The sequence below is a fragment of the Trichechus manatus genome, unplaced genomic scaffold, assembly GCF_000243295.1.
Source record: "Trichechus manatus latirostris isolate Lorelei unplaced genomic scaffold, TriManLat1.0 scaffold00006, whole genome shotgun sequence".
Taxonomy (NCBI): domain Eukaryota; kingdom Metazoa; phylum Chordata; class Mammalia; order Sirenia; family Trichechidae; genus Trichechus; species Trichechus manatus.
The window spans coordinates 4,441,696-4,459,519 of NW_004443942.1; the positions used below are offsets into that span (position 1 = coordinate 4,441,696).

The window sequence follows — 17,824 nt, forward strand, 5'->3', positions numbered from 1 at the left end:
TAATATATTCTACTTCTATGAACTGTCTAGAATAGGCAAATGCATAGAAAAAAAGTAGATTAGTGGTTTAGGAGATTAGCTGGGGAGAATAGGGAATGGGGAGTTATTACTTAATGGATACAGACTTTCTGTTTGGGTTGATTGAACAGTTTTGGAAATAGTGATGATGGTTGCACAACATTGTGAATATAATTAATGCCACTAAATTGTAAACTTAAATGGTTAAAATGGCAAATTTTATGTTATACATATTTTACCACAATAAAAAAAAATTTTAAAAATGAAAAACCTAGTCGTTCACCACAGTCAGTTTGAGGAGCACAGAGCTCCCAGGAAGTTCAGCTGTTCACGTCCTCACTCCTGTGGAGCCAATGAGGACGTCCTGCTATCAGGAAGCAGAAAGGAGATAACCTCTGATCCCCAGCACAACATTGGCTTTCACACTGGTCGATGGAGTTGGCTTCAAAGACACCCATTATCCCTTGAGACAAATTCCCTATCACCTGGTTTCCTTGTGACCTCTCAGAGAAGTCGCAGTCCACCTCCTGATATTGTCCAGTGATGACTCTGGGATGGTTTCCATCAAGTTGGGAAGACTATGTAGGAGACCCAATGCTGATTTTCTTAATGGTGCATTAATTTCATTTTTCTTAATAAAGTTACTGCCTCAGAATGGGAGTGAGGTTGCAATGGGAGACAGGAGCCCTTTGGCCCATAATGAAAGGGAAGACCAAGTGCAGTCTTCATTCTGGCTCCCCTGGCCAGGTGGCCTGGGCCATGCCCTGTGCTGATAGAACAACTAAGCAGGCTGCAACTGCACAGACATGTTGTGGCGCCACCCCCAGCAATCTCACAGCCCTCTGCGTGCTTCAGTAATTGCTATCTAAGTCAGGACTGCTCAGAAGCTTGGTGGCACAAAGTGCTTATTAGCTAAGTAGTTAATAAGGTCTCATTAGGGACATGTATTTAAAGCCCCAGAGAGTACAGTTAGCAGAGAGTCAATCTCTGCTAACGCAGGGAGGCAATAATTGCACGTGGGTATCATGGCACCACCATGCCCTTCTGGGAGAGCACTGCTGGGACCGTTCACACCCTAGGCCGATGGAGTTAGCCGCCCAAGGGGCAGGGTAGGCAGGGAGCAGCCTTTTCGCAGTACTGTGGGTAACCCTAGGCTCATCTTCCTTCCCTCTTCTTTTTATTTTCAAATAAACATAGGAAGGGCTTTGTATTCTCCAGGCCATGTCTGAGGGGCCATTGTTGGGGGCCTCACTAGGGGGTGGAACATCAGGCAAACAATAGCATATTGTCCGGAGCCAATATACCTGAACCTTTCTTGGAAACTGGAGCCAAGTTTCTTGGCATTTGTGTTGTTGTTGTGTGCTGTCAAGTCAATTCTGACACATAGCGACTCATAGCAATCCTGACAATGGCAGAGCCTGTGCTTGGAGACAGAATCCTAGTCTCTCCCAGGCTGGGCCAACTTGGGGGCTGGATGGGAAGGAGTGCCTGGCCAGCTGCTACTGGGAAGTGGCAGGCTTTGGGAAGTCTGATGAGGTCCCCATATGTCTGCGTCTACAGGGCAGACCCTCCCCAGCAGCCTGTGGCCGCATTTCCTATGATCCCCAAGAGCCACACACATGGTCAGGAGCAGCTGATCCCAAGTTGTTTTTTGTGTTGGGGTTTCCTTAGGGAGACACGGAGTGACGTCTTCTCGGTCTTGTTATTCTCTCCAGCCCACTTGGTGTCCCTTTACCTGCTCATCCTTCTTTAGTGCCTGTGCTTTGCAGGAATCTGACAAGTCAGCCTGTGTTGCTGAGGATGGGAGCTACGGCAAGCCTGTTGCCATTCGCCTTGCTGTTCCCTGAACTTGCTGCTGCGTGTTTGAGGCTTTCTGTTATCAGCTTAGATGTGGCCTTAATGTGACCTTCCAAAAATAGTCTTGGGTTTAGATTGAGGACGTTATTTTGTCCACAAAACCCAACCCACTGCTGCTGAGTCGATTCTGATTGATAACAACCTTATAGGACACAGTAGAACTGCCCTATAGGGTTTCCAAGGCTGTAACCTTTATGGAAGCACGCTGCCACATTTTTCTCCCATGGAGCGGCTAGTGGATTCGAATCACTGACTTTTCAGTTAGCAGCCAAGTGCTTTAATCACTGTGCCAGCAGGGCTCCTTTGTCCACAAACAACTTGCTGTTTTTATTGTCATGATCACTGTCAACTTTTGCCCAGAGGCCCTTCAGCCTAAATTACTGCTGTCTGTGGCCACATCTCCCAGAAGCTGGATTTGGAAGGTGGGAAGAAAGAGAGGGCTCCTGGATCAGGAGTAGTGTTTACAGAATCTCATACTATGCATGTTTGCCTCACCTACGAGGAGACTGCAACATTGCCTAGGTGGGCTTTATAGAGCTGGTGGGGAAAAGAGAAGTAAGCTGGAGTTTGCTCTGAGAGTTGTAGGAGGGATTGGGCCATGCTGCACTTGGGCTTCACCTGCCTCTTGGCAGATAGGTGGGGATCCAGGCATTTAAAGGTGGGAATCACCATGCCGTGGGAGCACAAGCTGCTAGCACCCACCGCCCATTAGGCGGCGCTCCCTGGGCCCATGTGGGATGGCTGCCACCCTCACTGTGAGCTGGCCTGACCCCGCACCAGCCCTGGGCACCTCTGCAGAGCTCCCCCGACCCCTTCATCTGCCCAGTGTGGGCCGGCCACTCGCTCCTGTTCCAGGCACTGCTTTTGTTTGCAAGGCTATGGGTCTGTGGCCCTGGACTGGAGGGACTTGAGGTAGACCCAGACATCACTCCCCAAAGACACAGGAGCTGCAGAGCAGGTGGGGCATGCCGAATTCAGGGGAGAAAGGGAGGGGAGAGTCAATTCCATCTTGACCCAGCCCCTGCTAAATGCCAGGCAGGTGCACACATTTCCTCACTCTGGCCTTACTGCAAATCTATGAGGAACCCAAGCTCGGAAGTTAGAGGCTTTGGGCCAGGTTGCAGAGCTAGTACGTTGACAGAGCTGGGTTCAAACCCTCCCCCAGGTCTTGTGCCAGCCACACTGCTCACTAAGCAGCGTGCTGCCCTCCAAGAAGGACATGTCTCTGAAGGAACCAGTTGCCATCAAGTGGATTCCAACTCATGGCGACCCCATGGGTGTCAGAGTAGAACTGTGTGTGCTCCATAGGGTTTTCAATGGCTGATTTTTCAGAAATAATTCACCAGGCCTTTCTTCAGAGGCGCCTCTGGGTGGACTTGAACTTCCAACCTTTGAGTTAGCAACTGATCACATTAACCATTTTCACCACCCAGGGACTCCCTCTGCAGGAGGCTGGCTGCTAATTTATCCTCCTGTCTGTGAGCTCTTGGTTTCTTATTTCTTTCTCTCCTTTGCTTGACTTCTCTGCCTGTCAGGTTTTTGGAAGACTATGGCTACACAATTTGCAATATAGGCCTTTTTGTTGTTTACTGGCCTGAGCAGCTCAAGCCATCCCAGCCCCCAGTGAGAGCGGCAGTGTGCAGGCTGGAGCTCAGGAGACCTGTGTATAGTTCTGAATCTTGTATTTATTTGCTAAGTGATCTTGAGGAGATCACTTCCTCTCTCTGGGATTCATTTATCCCACCTGTAAAACGAGAGCCTGAATGCGCTCCTGAAGGCCTTGCACCTTTAATGGAGTAGTTCTGCAAGTGACCTGGTTCACCCAGGCCACAGGGTTCCATTCCTTCCTTTTCTCCGTCTCACGAATGCCCATCACCTGCCCTTGGCTGCTGCAACCTCTGCTGGGACTTTGGGTGCTGCTTGCATGTGGGTGTGGAGCCCTCTCCCACACCCATCCTGTCTGTGTTTTCCTTTTGGGTGCTAACTGGCCTCTACCTTTGTTTCTGTCTCTCTGCCTCTGCTCTTGGTTAGCTGACGGTAGGGAAAGTTTCCAGCGGAATAGGGGCTGCAGCTGAAGTCCTGGTCAATCTGTACATGAAAGATCACAGACCTAAGACCCAGGCCGCCTCTCCAGACCTGGTAAGGATGGCGCCCTTCAGCTTCACCCACAGACACTGCCTCTGGCCTCCCAGAGAGGGTGTGCAGGCACACGGACAGGATGCCCAGCCTCGGAGGCTCCCCTTCTTTGTCATGGAACAAGCAGGACAGACAGAGGAGCCCGAGGATGGGAGAACAGAGGTTATTCAGAGGCTGGGTTTCCTTAAGACAAACCTCATTCAGGTCCCTTGGGGTGAGAGCCGTGTAGGCCGTTGCACAAGGCAGAGTATCTTCTCTAAAGCCCGGGGCTCTGGAGAATGGCTCACTGCATTATTGGACATTCTTTGCCTTCATGATTGAGAATTACATAATGGAAAAAACTTCTCTTTTTTTTGAATTCTCCTCTTCTCCAACTTAAGCTGCTTGCTGCCATCGCCAGCGATTTGGGTTGACGATTCTTTCGGTTTCCCTTGAGCACCTTCCCCTATAATCAGCCGTGTGAACCCCTGCCCCAGCCTCTCCCTCCTCACTTGAATTTGGGGATTTGGCTGGCAGACTGACAATACTGGTGGGCTGCAGGACACAACCTCTTCCGTTTTTGCAGTTCTTGTGAACAATTTTGATGCCAGTAGCTCTTCTTGCCCAGCCTGTCACTGCAGGAGGGCAAGGATGTGGAAGACATTCTCAGCAGGGCTTCACTCTGGATCCAGGCAACACTTAACCACTGGGAGCGGTTCCTGGAGAGACGGTCCCTGGGCAGACATGTTTGGAACTGATGCTGCACTGCGTTAGACCAGGACGCATCACTCCCCACCCAAAGCCAGAGCAGCCAGCCTTCGGGGAGAGCCCTCCCTGGCCCACCTTGCTGCCAGCCCGTCTGTCTGGAAGTCCAATTAACAGCAGCCCCTGCAGGGATGCATCTGTGTTGGGAGCATGTCCTCCCAGCCCTCACTCTCTGCTGCAGCAAACTGAAGTTCCACAAGGTCCCCATGATTCAGTATGGAATTTCTGAAAGCCTAGGCTGAGAATTTGAAGAAGAGCATATAGGCCCTAACGCATTGCTCTCCTCTCCCCCTACCCATCAGGATTGTATGCGAAAGGTGTGCCCCCTGAACCTGGGCGGCAGCGACACCTGTTACTTCTGTAAGAAGCGTGTGTACTTGATGGAGCGACTGAGCGCAGAGGGCCACTTCTTCCACCGCGACTGTTTCCGCTGCAGCATCTGTGCCACAACCTTGCGTCTGGCTGCCTATGCCTTCGACTGTGATGAAGGTAATCCTAGGGGCCAGAGTAGTACTTACCTCTGGCCTCGGCCTCTGACACGACCTTGGCCTGGGTTCCTCTTCCTCTGTAGGCCCTGGGATGCCCAGTGCCTCCCAGGGAGTATGGTGTCAGGAGCTGCTAAGGGAAATTAGGAGCTCCTGCTAGAGACAGGGGCTGCCTGTGTAGGCAGGGGCTCCTGAAGGGAAGGAGAAGCTGTCAGTACCTGTGGCAGACCAGGCATTGGTAAGCACCTACTATGTGCTGAGTGCTTTCTGTACATTTTCTTGTGTAGCTTTACCACCTCTCACTGCCCTTGTGTGGCTGAGAAAACTAAACCTGATAACCTATGTAATGGGCTCAGCACCTCAGCAAGCATGTAATAAGAGTTTAATAAAGGTAGCATATTATTATTTTTATTATTTACAAACTATGTACAATTAAAAATAGCCATAATAGTAACTCCCCTCTGATAGGTGACATATTGGAGATCATTGATGAAAGAAGTGCGCTTATGGGAATGAATTATGGTTTTCAAAGTTTCAGGACTTGATATTTGCATTTTCACATATAATGATGGGCAGTGCAGCCTAATGGTTACAATCACATACCTTCAAACTAAACTGCCTGGATTCAAATCCAGACTGTACCACTTACTAGCCATAGAACTTTGAATAAGTTTCTTAACTTCTTGGTCCGTAAGTTTCCTCATCTGTAAAATGAGGATCATAATAGTATTTAGCTTATAATGTTGTTGTAAGGATTGGTGACTTAATTCATGTAAAGCATTTAGAGTAGTGTCTGGTATATAGTGGGTTCTACATAAGTTGTTGCTATTGTTATCATTATTACCATCACTATTGTTGATATTGGAAACCCTGGTGGCATAGTGGTTAAGTGCTACAGCTGCTAACCAACAGGTTGGCAGTTCGAATCCACCAGGTGCTCCTTGGAAACTCTATGGGGCAGTTCTACTCTGTCCTATGTGGTTGCTATGAGTCGGAATCAACTTGACAGCAATGCGTTTGGTTTGGTTTTATTGTTGATATTATAACCATGAGCAAGAAGGCTTCTCTGGAGGGTACCCAGTGGTCCTGGAAAGTGGCCAGGTACCCCGTGTGTGCCCCTCTGGACCTTTCCTCCCCATCACTGCTGCCATCTGTTGTCAGCCTTTCCCAGCCTCACGATCCCAGAAAGGGATTGTATTGCTGCTCAGGGCTGTCCATTTGGCTGCCTGGCAACTGGACTCATAAAGAAGCGTGACCTCAGTTTAGTTTGGGGATTATCTGAGGATTTTAGCCCTATCCCAGGAGTCTACTGCTACGTCTCAGTGCCACTTCTTTAAGGCAGGTGACAGAAACCATTTCCCAAGGTTGAAACTGTCCTGAGCTTATTTTCTGATCCAGAGAGTAGTTGTCACCTGGCTTATGTGTGCTGTGCCTCTGGTTTATAGGAGAAAAATCTTTTGTGTATGGGTGTCTTTCTCTTTTTACAGACAAATTTTACTGCAAACCTCATTTCATTCACTGTAAAACCAATAATAAACAACGGAAGAGAAGGGCAGAGTTGAAGCAACAAAGAGAGGTACGTTTTGTGTCAAAAGTGTTGGTGAATCAGGGAAAAGGTTTTCAAGGGTCCCTCAAAAAACTAGGCCAAAATTTTTTGGCTACGATATATCCAACAAGGGTCTAATCTCTAAAATCTATAGAATACTTCAATACCTCAATAACAAAAAGATAAATAATCCAATTAAAAATGGGCAAAGGATATGGACAAGCACTTCACCAAAGAAGACATTCCGGCGGCTGACAGACACGTGAGGAAATGCTTGTGATCATTAGTGGTTAAAGGAATGCAAATCAAAACTACATTAAGATGCCATCTCACCCTGACATTACTGGCACTAATCAAAAAAACAGAAAATAACAAATATTGAAGAAGTTGCTAGAAGATTGGAACTCTTATGCACTACTGGTGAGAATGTAAAATGGTACAACCACTATGGAAAACGGTATGGCACCTCCTTAAAAAGCTAGAAATAGAAACACTATATGATCCAGCAGTCCGACTACTAGGAATATATCCTAGAGAAATAAGAGCTGTCACATGAATAGACATATGCACACCCATGTTCTTTGCAGCGTTATTCACAATAGCAAAAAGGTGGAAACAACCTAAGTGCCCATCAACAGACGAGTAGATAAATTATGGTGCATACACACAATGGAATACTACACAACAATAAAGAACAATGATGAATTTGCAAAACATCTCAAAACATGGATGAATCTAGAGGGCATTATGCTGAGTGAAATAAGTCAGCCATAAAAGGACAAATATTGTATGAGACTGCTATTATAAAAACTCAAGAAAATGTTTACACACAGAAAAACTATCATCAAAAACAACCTTTGGTGGTTACAAGAGAGGGAGGGGTGGGGAGGGGAAATCACTAACTAGATAGTAGACAAGTGTTAACTTTGGTGAAAGGAAAGACAACACACAATATAGGAAAAGTCAGCACAACTTGACCAAGGCAAAGCCATAAAAGCTTCCTAGACACATCCAAACACTTTGAGGGACCAAGTTACTGGGGCTGAGGGCTGGGGATAGTGGTCTCAGGGGACATCTAGGTCAATTGGCGTAACATAGTTCATTAAAAAAAAAAGTTCTGCATACTAGTTTTGTGAACAACATCTGAGGTCTTAAAAGCTTGTGAGCAGCCATCTAAAATACATCTATTGGTCCCATCACATTCAGAGCAAAGAAGAATGAAGAAAACCAAAGATGCAAGGAAAATATCAGTCCAAAGGACTAGTAGACCACATGAACCAAAGGCTCCACCCTACTGGGCCCAGAAGAAATAGATGGTGCCCGGGTACCACTACTCACTGCTCTGACAAGGATCACAATAGAGAGTTCTGGACAGAGTGGGAGAAAAATGTAGAACAAAATTCAAATTCACAAAAAAAGACCAGACTTGCTGGTCTGACAGAAATTGGAAGGACCCCCAAAACTATGGCCCCAGGACACCCTGCTAACTCAGAACTGAAGCCACTCCTGAAGTTCACCTTTTAGCCAAAGATTAGACAAACCTATAAAACAAAAAATAACACAGATGAGGAACATGCTTCTTAGTTCAATCAAATATAGGAGACCAAATGGGCAACACCTGCCCAAAAACAAAGCTGAGAAGGCAGGAAGATACAGGAAACCTGAACAAATGGACCTGGAAAAGCTGGGGTGTGAAGGGAAAAGGGGAGAGTGCTGACACATTGCGGGAATTGCAACAAATGGCACCAAACAATTTGCGTATAAATTTTTGAAAGAGAAACTAATTTGCACTATATAAACTTTCACCTAAAACACAAATAAAAAAAAAAAATAGGCCAATTTTTTCGGCCCTGGAGGGACTGAGACAGAGATAAAGAAGAGAGCTTCTGCTGCCTGATGTGGATGGTTCCTTTACCTTAGTCTATTCAGTTGACCTCTGGTGTTTGTCCCATTCCAGATGCCAGCTCCCAGGTGAGTGGTTATGCTGGTTTCTTATGAGAAGGTGAGAAGAGCTTTCCCATGTGCCAGAGATAGAACAATAGCCTCAGCCGCATGAAAGCCATGTGGCACCTCTGTGGCTAGGACCCACCTGACCACAAGAATGCCTGTTACGGGGTTCCAGGTCCTCTCCCCAGGCTTTGGGTGTCAGCAAAGGGAGCAGCCCACTGACTTTATAGATAACCTGTGATAGTGCCCCCTCTGACACCTCTAGCAAATTCCCTTCTCTGCTGCTTGATTGATTATCCACCACCTGCAAGAACCCACAACTTAAAACATTTTTTTGATTATACAGTAATATAGGCTCAATGTAGAAAAAATGGGAAAACAAATGAAAATATATAAAGAAGGCAGCTTGAATCACCTATAATCACTTTATCCTGCGAAATGCATAATTAGCATTTCATAGCATTTCCTTCCAGACTTTTTCCTATGAGAATATATCTTCAACCTAGTTTGAATCCTCTGATATCTACAGTCTTATGTCTTTTTTTTTCCACCAACAGTCTATCAAGAGGAGCTTCCAAGACGTTAAAAATTCTATTAGAGCATAATTTTTAATGCCTCTAAAAGATTCTCCTTCATAGATGAGTGATAATTTATTTAACTACTCCTGTATTGTTAAACCTTTATGTTGTTCAATATTTTTAGCTTATAAGTATTTCTTGCAACAAACATCTTCATACTCACATCTTTATCCATCTTTCAAATAATTTACTTAGGATATATCATTAGAGTGGGATTGCTGGGTCATCAGGAAGGCATGTTTTGAAGGCTCGTGAGCCCTATAGTCAGTTTGCCCACCATAGAAGTTGTGACCTCAGCAGCGAATGGGAGGCTGAGATTGTTTGGGGGGTTGGCTGCAAAACACAGAGTCTACCAAGTTCAATTTTTCTTGGCCCTCTTAGTCAGCTTTGTTGGAGGAGCCCTCTGTGTCAATCATGGACTAAATGCCTTCATTGTGATTTCCTTCTCAGGAGGAGGAGACGTGGAAAGAGCAGGAAGCTCCTCGTCGAGACACTCCCACCGAAAGTTCTTGTGCAGCCGTAGCCATTGGCACCCCCGAAGGCAGCCCCCCAGGTATCACAACTTCCTTCTTTAGGAATGTGCTAAGCCAGCTTCTCAGGGTGCCCAGGGACCTGCTTGACATTCCCTCGAGCCTCCTTAACTGGATGCGGGGTCTCCTGCGCCGCGCTGGCCTCCATATCAGGGACAATGCTTACAACTACTGCTACACATACGAGCTCCTGAGCCTTGGGCTGCCACTCCTCTGGGTGTTCTCTGAGGTCCTGGCCACCATGTACCAGGAGGCTGAGGTTTCCCTCGAGAGCATCCGCAACTCCCTGCTCAGGTGCTTCCCAGTCAAGCTTCACTGAAGCATCGGGCCTGCCCCAGAGTGCCTTAACATTTCCAGGGTTGAGATGGCAATGTGTTAGTAGTTTTCTAAAGCTTCTGGCATGGAAACCTAGCATTTTGTAGCCAGTTAGCGCAAAGCCAAAGAGGTTCACATTGTCACCTCTGCCTAGCCTTGTCAGAGTGAGCATCTGCTCATGGGGCTAGGACCAGGGCCAACATGAAGGATGTTTTCTATAGCTTTGTACTTTTTTATACCAAAACGAGCCATATTTCTGGGTTTACATTTCAATTTTTAACTTTTAATAAGCCAAGAAAAAATGTGTTTTTTCTAGGTCAATCTTTCTAAACACGGGTTTGAAATTTGTAACTGGTATTACATACCCCTTCAACGTGGCCATGAGTTGTGATAGTCACTGAGTGCAAAGTTAATGCTTTGGGGTTTTATATATTTAAAAAAAAAGTGAATGTGCCATCTCTGACAAGTGCCTTTAAATGTATGTACCTGGATGTCACTTGTCAACAGGGGGCAAATTTTGCAGCACAAACGTTTTATTAGAAGAAGAGAGTAGAAGGACAGAGTAGAATTGAACCTAAAAAGCACGTGCTGTCATCTGTCCTCTCAGAAGGAGGAGGATTGTTTTGCTCCCTTGTTTTGATATAAAATAATAGCTTAATGGATTGTTTTTTAATACCAAATCACAGCCAAATGTCATAGAACCACAGGGTTTGAACCAGATTGCTACAAACATACGTTTTTCCTTCTCACTAATGAGCATTGCAGTGAAAGCCCATGGGCTCTTGATCACCGGAAGCTCCGTCAAACTGATGCAATGCTGAAGAGGATCTAGGTCAGCTGGTGGCATTTTAGACCCTGGGCTCCGCGTCAGGTCCCCAGCCCTGGCTGCAGGCTGAGCCAAGGCCACTCAGGGTCCATAATGGTCAGACTGCGCAGGAGGATCTGCCCTCTCCCACCTCGTCCTTTATGACTAAGGGTGTTTGTTAGCACTTCAGGGAAGTGTGGCCTGCCCAGTGAGCATTGCCACAAACATCCTGGCTCCTGGGCCACTCGACTGCCATAAATATTTGTTCAAAACAGAAACCATTTTACCCTGCGCTAGAATAGGCACATATCTGACCTCCAGGGGGCAGCCTCACCATGTCTTAACTTACAGGGGAGGCTGGGAGTTGAAGCTGTTTATTGACTGATTCAAAGGAAAAATGCCATATTAAGGGCAAAATCTGGCATTGGGCCTACCAGCATTCTTCACTCTGAGCATCTAGGAAGGTTCTCAACTCTCCCCACTCTGCCTGAATATGCCCAGCTGTAGGGTCGGGATGAATAATAGCAAGGTTGATAAGAAAGCCCTCTACAGCCCTCAGTGTATCCAGAGTTGCTGAGCCCAAGGTAGCTCCATGCAGCTGTTATCACTTGAGGTTTCCTCTGGCATCAGTGAGAGCGGAGCCTGGTGTGCATTTGGAGCCACAGCTCCTGAGAGCTTTCAGAGGGTGAGTTTCCTTAGGGTAGAACGAAGGAGGGGACATTTCTGCACTTTGCTGAAGACTTTGGGAAAAACAGGCTGGCTGTGTTCAAGTTGGTGGGAACTGGTGCCTCTGGCCTCATTGGAACTGTTCTCAGTCTGATGACTTGCATTGTGTTTTTGCCCAGTTTTTGCTGGGCTTTTCACATCCAGTGTGGTGGGGGAGCCCTGGTCTCATTTTATGTTTGATTATAGAATGTAAACTCGAGGTCATGATGTTAACACACGCACCCCTCATCGTGATTGTTATTACCATCAGCTCAGGATGGGCTGAAATGCTTTGTGGAATGTTCCATGAAGCCAGAGTTAGAATCTCTCAGAATATCATGTATGTCCAAGACGAGACTGGTTTGCATTACTATGGTGGGATGGGGTGTTCCTGTCGGAATCCTGAGATGTTTGTATGCTCCGAGACCTCGAACCTTCCTGGTGGGCAGCACCAAAACACAAGGGTGAGTCCCTGGGGCTGAACCTCTGTACGCTTCCATAACATATTCAAGAATGAATTTGAGACATTAGGGTAAAATTGGGGCAAAGGGGATATTGGGGACAGGGTGTTCTGAGGGTGCTTACAGCTCTGAGTGGAGGAGACTGAATTGTTAGCATATGCAAGCTACATGGCTTACTCTTGTCAATAAGTAGCTGTCACTACCAGAAAGGTTCATCTCTCTTAAGCAAGCAGTAACTTGTTTGGGGACGTTTCCTGTTTTTTAATGGTTACTTTATTTTCAACTCCTGTGCCTTCCCATGTTGTCAGCCATTTCTTTTTTTCTCCCAGCCTAAGTTCTCTCCTCTGTCTTTCTCTCTCTTTCCAACCTTACACTGTGGCTGTCAGTTCGTTTCAGCCTTCCAGTGCTGCACCCACTTTTTGGCTGACATACTTCTGCCCTGAGGTAACTGGTTTCTTTGCCAATTTGCAGAGAGTGTTATTAACCCCTGACCTGCTTTCGGCACCCCCGTCCTCCCCCGTCGCCGGTGGTACTGGTTGCGCTAACTGTGAGTGTCTTGCATACTAATGGACTCATTTGGTGGCATGGTCATCTAACAACATGGGTGGTGTTCAGCTTGAAAGCCGTTTCTGATTCCTTCTCCCTCTGAGCCGGCATCCCCCATCCACACCTCAAGTGCATGGCTGCCCCTTCTTTGTTCTCCGGGCTGCCTGCATGCTTTCTAGTTGCCTTTATGAAGCCATTTACTTTCTTGGGAGGGTTAACTCTGCCTAATTGTGAGACAGTTCCAAAGAAAGGGATCTGTCACTTTTAAAGGTACACTGCAGACTAGAGACCTCTGAAAAAGCACACTCATACACCATCTTCTTAAATTGGTTCTAACAAAGATTACTAATCAAAACTGTAGGTGATTCTTTTGGGAGGGATTTAGAAAAGAAAGAAGAAGAAAAGGTATTACGAGGCTTCATCCCAAGCTTGACCCGTGCTCTGTGTTTTGAATACATCCTCACAATTATTCTGGCAAGTCCTTTCTCTGCTGCAAACTATTCTATAGATCCAAGAGTTTTGCTGTGACTCTTTTCATCTCCCTTGACTCATAAAGACCCAGGTGACGGTGAAGCTTCATTTACAGCAGTCATCCTCACAGGGAAGGCATGTCATTAAGAAATGAGGCAGTTCAGCCACAGACCTGAAGTGGCCAATTTAAATGCCCCTGTAGCCCTGCTCAAGAGACATTTTCCCACTGACTCCTTTACCTAGAGCAGCAGAACCACCAAAGTGCTCTTAAAGAGAAACAACACCCCATGTACAATGGAGCTGTTGTAGGCCAGGCCTCGAGGTCTCAGGCTGCAGTTGGTGTTTGTCCTGCATGTGACCCCGAGCCATCCTGTCCTCTCGACCTGGCTGCATAGCCCTGCATGCTTCATCCCTTGCTGCGTTGGTGCAGATCCTGGCCAGTAAGAGGTCGTTGCTCTTGTCTTATCTTTTCTTGCAGAGTTTCCTCCTTCCCTTTATAGAATGTCAACCAAAGACTGTCCTCCTCCCTTCTCAGCCTCCTCTTTAACTAGACTCCCTATCTCATCGCAACGCATGTGTGTGACCTCTGGTTATCATTTACAGTGCCACACAGAACCCTGTATTTTGCACACAGCAAACAATGTGTAGCTTTATTTATGGTATTTGATGCTGTAAATGAAAATAAATATGGTTCTTTATAAAGCTCATTGTTTCCTCTCTTCTTTGCCATGGAAGCTTCTAAAACCTCAAACCCAGGGATTGGTTTAGGGGATCAGTCTTCCCTAAACTGCTGGCAGGACTTGCACTTGTGGTGACATGGGACTCTCTGGGGCTATGCTGGGGCACTTTGGAAAAAAAATATTACCCAGGGGTAATATTTGGAAAATGTCACCAATGCTCCTGGGCCAGGCTTTGTGGTTTCTTTCTTGAAAGCTCATTGCACTTTCCTGCTCTAGATGCAGGGCATAGCTGGGTGAAGGTCAGTGTCACCTCAGCTTTAGGAACAGAATGTATTGACAGCTACTTGCACCCATGTCTCCCTACGCATCCCAAGCCATGGACCTATAGGAAAGCTTTACTATGAACCTTACACTAATTGAGGTTCCTAGACAGCAAAGGTTGCTCTTGAAAATTTTATGCTGGACAAGCTGAGTGATGGGTAAAAGGTAAGGAAGAGAGACTGGACATTTGTTTCTGGATTCTATGAACAAGGTGTATGTGCTCTTCCAGATGGAGAGCCATTTGAGATCCTAAGAGACCCCTTGCCCCCAACACACACACACACACAAAGGTTTAGGCCATTCAGTGTCTTATGCTGTGAGGCTTGCCCATAGGGCCACTCTGAGTACAGCACCTCTGGCAGGCTCCAGCCCAACTCCAGGAAGTGTTTAAGGAAAGGATTTGGAGTCTCACTTGGCTAGCCTGGGCTGTGCCAAAGAAGTCTGTTTTTTCCTGCACTGGTCCTCAACCTCCCTACAGCAAGATGCCTGCCATTGTCAGGCTGGATGTAGCTGAGCTTCTGACACTGGTATGACAAGTCACCTGTAAGCTTCTTGAGGACGCTCGGACTTCCAAAGAGGCATTTCTGTGGTCCTGGGCCTCTGAGCCCAGCTGCTGGCACCTGGATCTGCCTTCAGAGCTGCCTAAGGTCAAGGATCCTGTACTCTTACCCAGGTGTACTTATTCCCTTCCCAGCAAGGAAGAGTATCAGGGACTAGAAGTGAAGAGCTGGGTTGAGCAAATGACTTATTCATTCATTTATTCAACAAATATTTGAATTATTATTTAAACATTACTGTAAATACTAGGAATAAAGCTGCCAACCAGACAGAGTCCCTATCCCTCCTTGTATCTTGGAGAGTATCTATCTCAGTGTTGCTGTGCTAAACCTGATTTGGTTTTTTTTTTGTTCATTTGTACATGCACTCATTTGTTCATTCATTCAACTAATATTTACTGAGTGTCTGCTCTGAGCTGAGTATACAGCAGGGAACAAAATAGACAAAATCCCCACCTCATGGAGCTTTTATTTTGGTTTTGATTTTTTTATTTGAAGTTGGATTAAAGCAACATTTTCCAAAGTGTGTCAATGGAACACTAGCCTCAAGAGGTGCTTCATGAATAACATGAATAAAAGGTTCCATAGTCACAAAGTTTGAGAAATGTTTTATACTAACCTTGCCAATTCTTCCCAAACTTTGGAAAAGATTAACAAAATCCATTAGTGTGTTGAAACCTCTGAGGAGTTTTCTAATAAAGAAGCTTAATTAACTTTGTTAAAATCAGCTTTCCCATACCTATTTGAAGTTGAATTTTTTTTTTCTTTTGCATATTACATTCTATACAAACAGTGTTTAGTAAACTATTCTTTTTTCCAAAAACACTAGATTAAAGACTTAAAATAATATAATTAAAAATTTACTAGATAATGGGGTAATAACTTTTTAAGTTTTAAGACCTATAACAGAAAAAAAATCACATAGAAAAACATGACATAAGTCTGACTATATATTTTTAAACTTATGGTAATAATAAAAGTGAAAATAAATAGGCAATCAGACTGGGGGGAAATCTGCATTAAATGTGATAACAAAGAAGTTTATTGCTATGATATTTTAAAAGTTTATTCACATCAGATGTCCCCAAGCACCTGGCACAATGTAAGTGATCGTTAGTATTTGTCAATTAAAAATCCAGTGATAAATAGACAAAGGCTATAAATAAATGAGTCACATTCAAGCAAATTTAAAAAGTAAACTGTACGAGTGACACTACAGAAAATGGTAGAGTAGGAAGCTGCAGGTGTCAGTCCCTCCACCAAAACAACCATGGAACTGGAAAAAGAAATATCAGAATCGCCTATTTCAGAACTCTGGAATCTGATCAGACATTTACAGCAACCAGGGGAGTGCTTGATGAGGGGAGAGGCTGCTGCAATTTGGTCAGAGAGCAGCATGCATGAACAAGCTACCATCCCCCATTCCTCCCTGCTGTGGCCATGAGGATGGTGGCCCACGTTCCTGAAGCATCTGGCTGGTACCAGGGAGGGAAATAAGGACCTTGCCCTAAAACAATTGAGGATGTGTGTTTTGGTCAATCTGGCAATTCCCTTAGGGACTAGCACAGATCTTCACTTTGTTTTGGAAACCCTGGACTGCAGTGGTTTCCCTGGCAGCAGCTATTGGAAGATTTAAGAGACAGGCCCTTTGTTGTTGTTGTTTGTTTTGTTTTTGATCCAGACATTTAAGGGAATCTCTGTCAAGTCACTAGTTGTCCACAGAGACAACAAAGCATAAACTTCAGTGATCACACACAACAAGGAGTACAGACTGCAAAAATAGTCTATAAAGTCACTAAACAACCAAACAACTATAGCCCTAGCAAGCAAAACTCAACAATTCCTAATGAAGGGAAGAATCTGATTTCCAGAGGTACCACATCATAGTACTCAAAATCTCAAGTTCTCAACAAAAAAATTTCAAAGCATTCAAAGAAAGAGGAAAGTATAGCCCATTCACAGGAAAAAATGAATTTTACAGAAACCATCTCTGAGGAAACCCAGACATTGAAATTACTAGCCAAAAGGCATTAAATTAATGTCTTAAATATGCTCAATGAGCTAAAGGAAATCATGGAAAAAGAACTAAAGGAAATCAGGAGAACAATGTATGAACAAATATGTCAACAAAGAGATAGTGATTACAAAAAGTAACCAAATAAAAATTGTAGAGATGAAAAGTACAGTAGCTGAAATGAAAAAATTGCTAGAGATGTTCAATGGCAGAAGTAGGCAGAGGAAACAATCATCAGACTTGAAGATAAGGCAATAGAAATTATCCAGTCTAAGGAGCAGAAAGAAAAAAAGAGTGAAGAAAAATGAACATAGCCTAAGAGTACCATGGGACATCATCAAGCATACCAACATACATATCATTGACGTCTCAGAAGGAGAAGGAAGATAAAAAAGAGCCAGAACAAATATTTGAAGAAACAATGGCCAAAACTTCCCAAATTTGATGAAAGGCATAAATGTATATATCCAAGAATCTTGACAAACCCTAGGCAGGGTAAACTCAGAGATCACACCAACATACATTATAGTCAAATTGTCAAAGGCCACAGATAAAGAATCTTGAAAGCGGCAAAAGAGAAATGACTCATCACATACAAAAGATCCTCAATAAGATTGACAGATGATTTCTTATCAGAATCAATGGAGGCCAGAAGGCAGTGGGATGACATATTTTAAGTCCTCCAAGGAAAAGCAAAAACAAAAACAGCTATCAGCCAAGAATTCTATATCCAGCGAAACTTTTCTTCAGTAATTAAAGAGAAATTAAGACATTCCAGATAAACAGTAGCTGAGAGAGTTTGTTACTAGTAGACCTCCCCTACAAGAAATGTGTTTTCAAGGTTCATCCATGTTGTGGCATGTAACAAAAATTCATTCCTTTTTATAGCTGAATAATATTCCATTATATGAATATACCACACTTTGTTGATCCATTCATCTGTTAATGGACACTTGGGTTATTTCCATCCTTTTACTATCGTGAATAATGCTGCTATGAACATGAGTGTACAAGTATCTGTTTGAGTCCCTGTTTTCATTCTTTTGAGTATATATTTAGAAGTACAATTGCTGGGTCATATGGGAATTCTCTGCTTAACTTTTTGAGG

At 44.9% G+C, this 17,824-nt stretch overlaps 1 protein-coding gene across 4 annotated transcripts in view; it reads left to right on the top strand.

Moving 5' to 3' along the window:
• MICAL2 (microtubule associated monooxygenase, calponin and LIM domain containing 2) overlaps window positions 1–17,572 on the top strand; it is a 168,838-nt gene extending 151,266 nt beyond the window's left edge. For 2 of the 4 annotated variants that reach the window (XM_023737297.1, XM_023737300.1), the window contains 3 exons: window positions 5,058–5,244; window positions 6,728–6,816; window positions 9,762–17,570. In XM_023737297.1, coding sequence (XP_023593065.1) covers window positions 5,058–5,244; window positions 6,728–6,816; window positions 9,762–10,160 — 675 coding nt within the window. In that variant the 3' untranslated portion in view covers window positions 10,161–17,570. Of the gene's footprint in view, window positions 1–3,906; window positions 4,015–5,057; window positions 5,245–6,727; window positions 6,817–9,761 lie in introns of all 4 variants that reach the window. The other 2 variants (XM_023737310.1, XM_023737302.1) reach the window with 2 other exon arrangements.
• The last annotated feature ends 252 nt before the right edge of the window (window positions 17,573–17,824 follow it).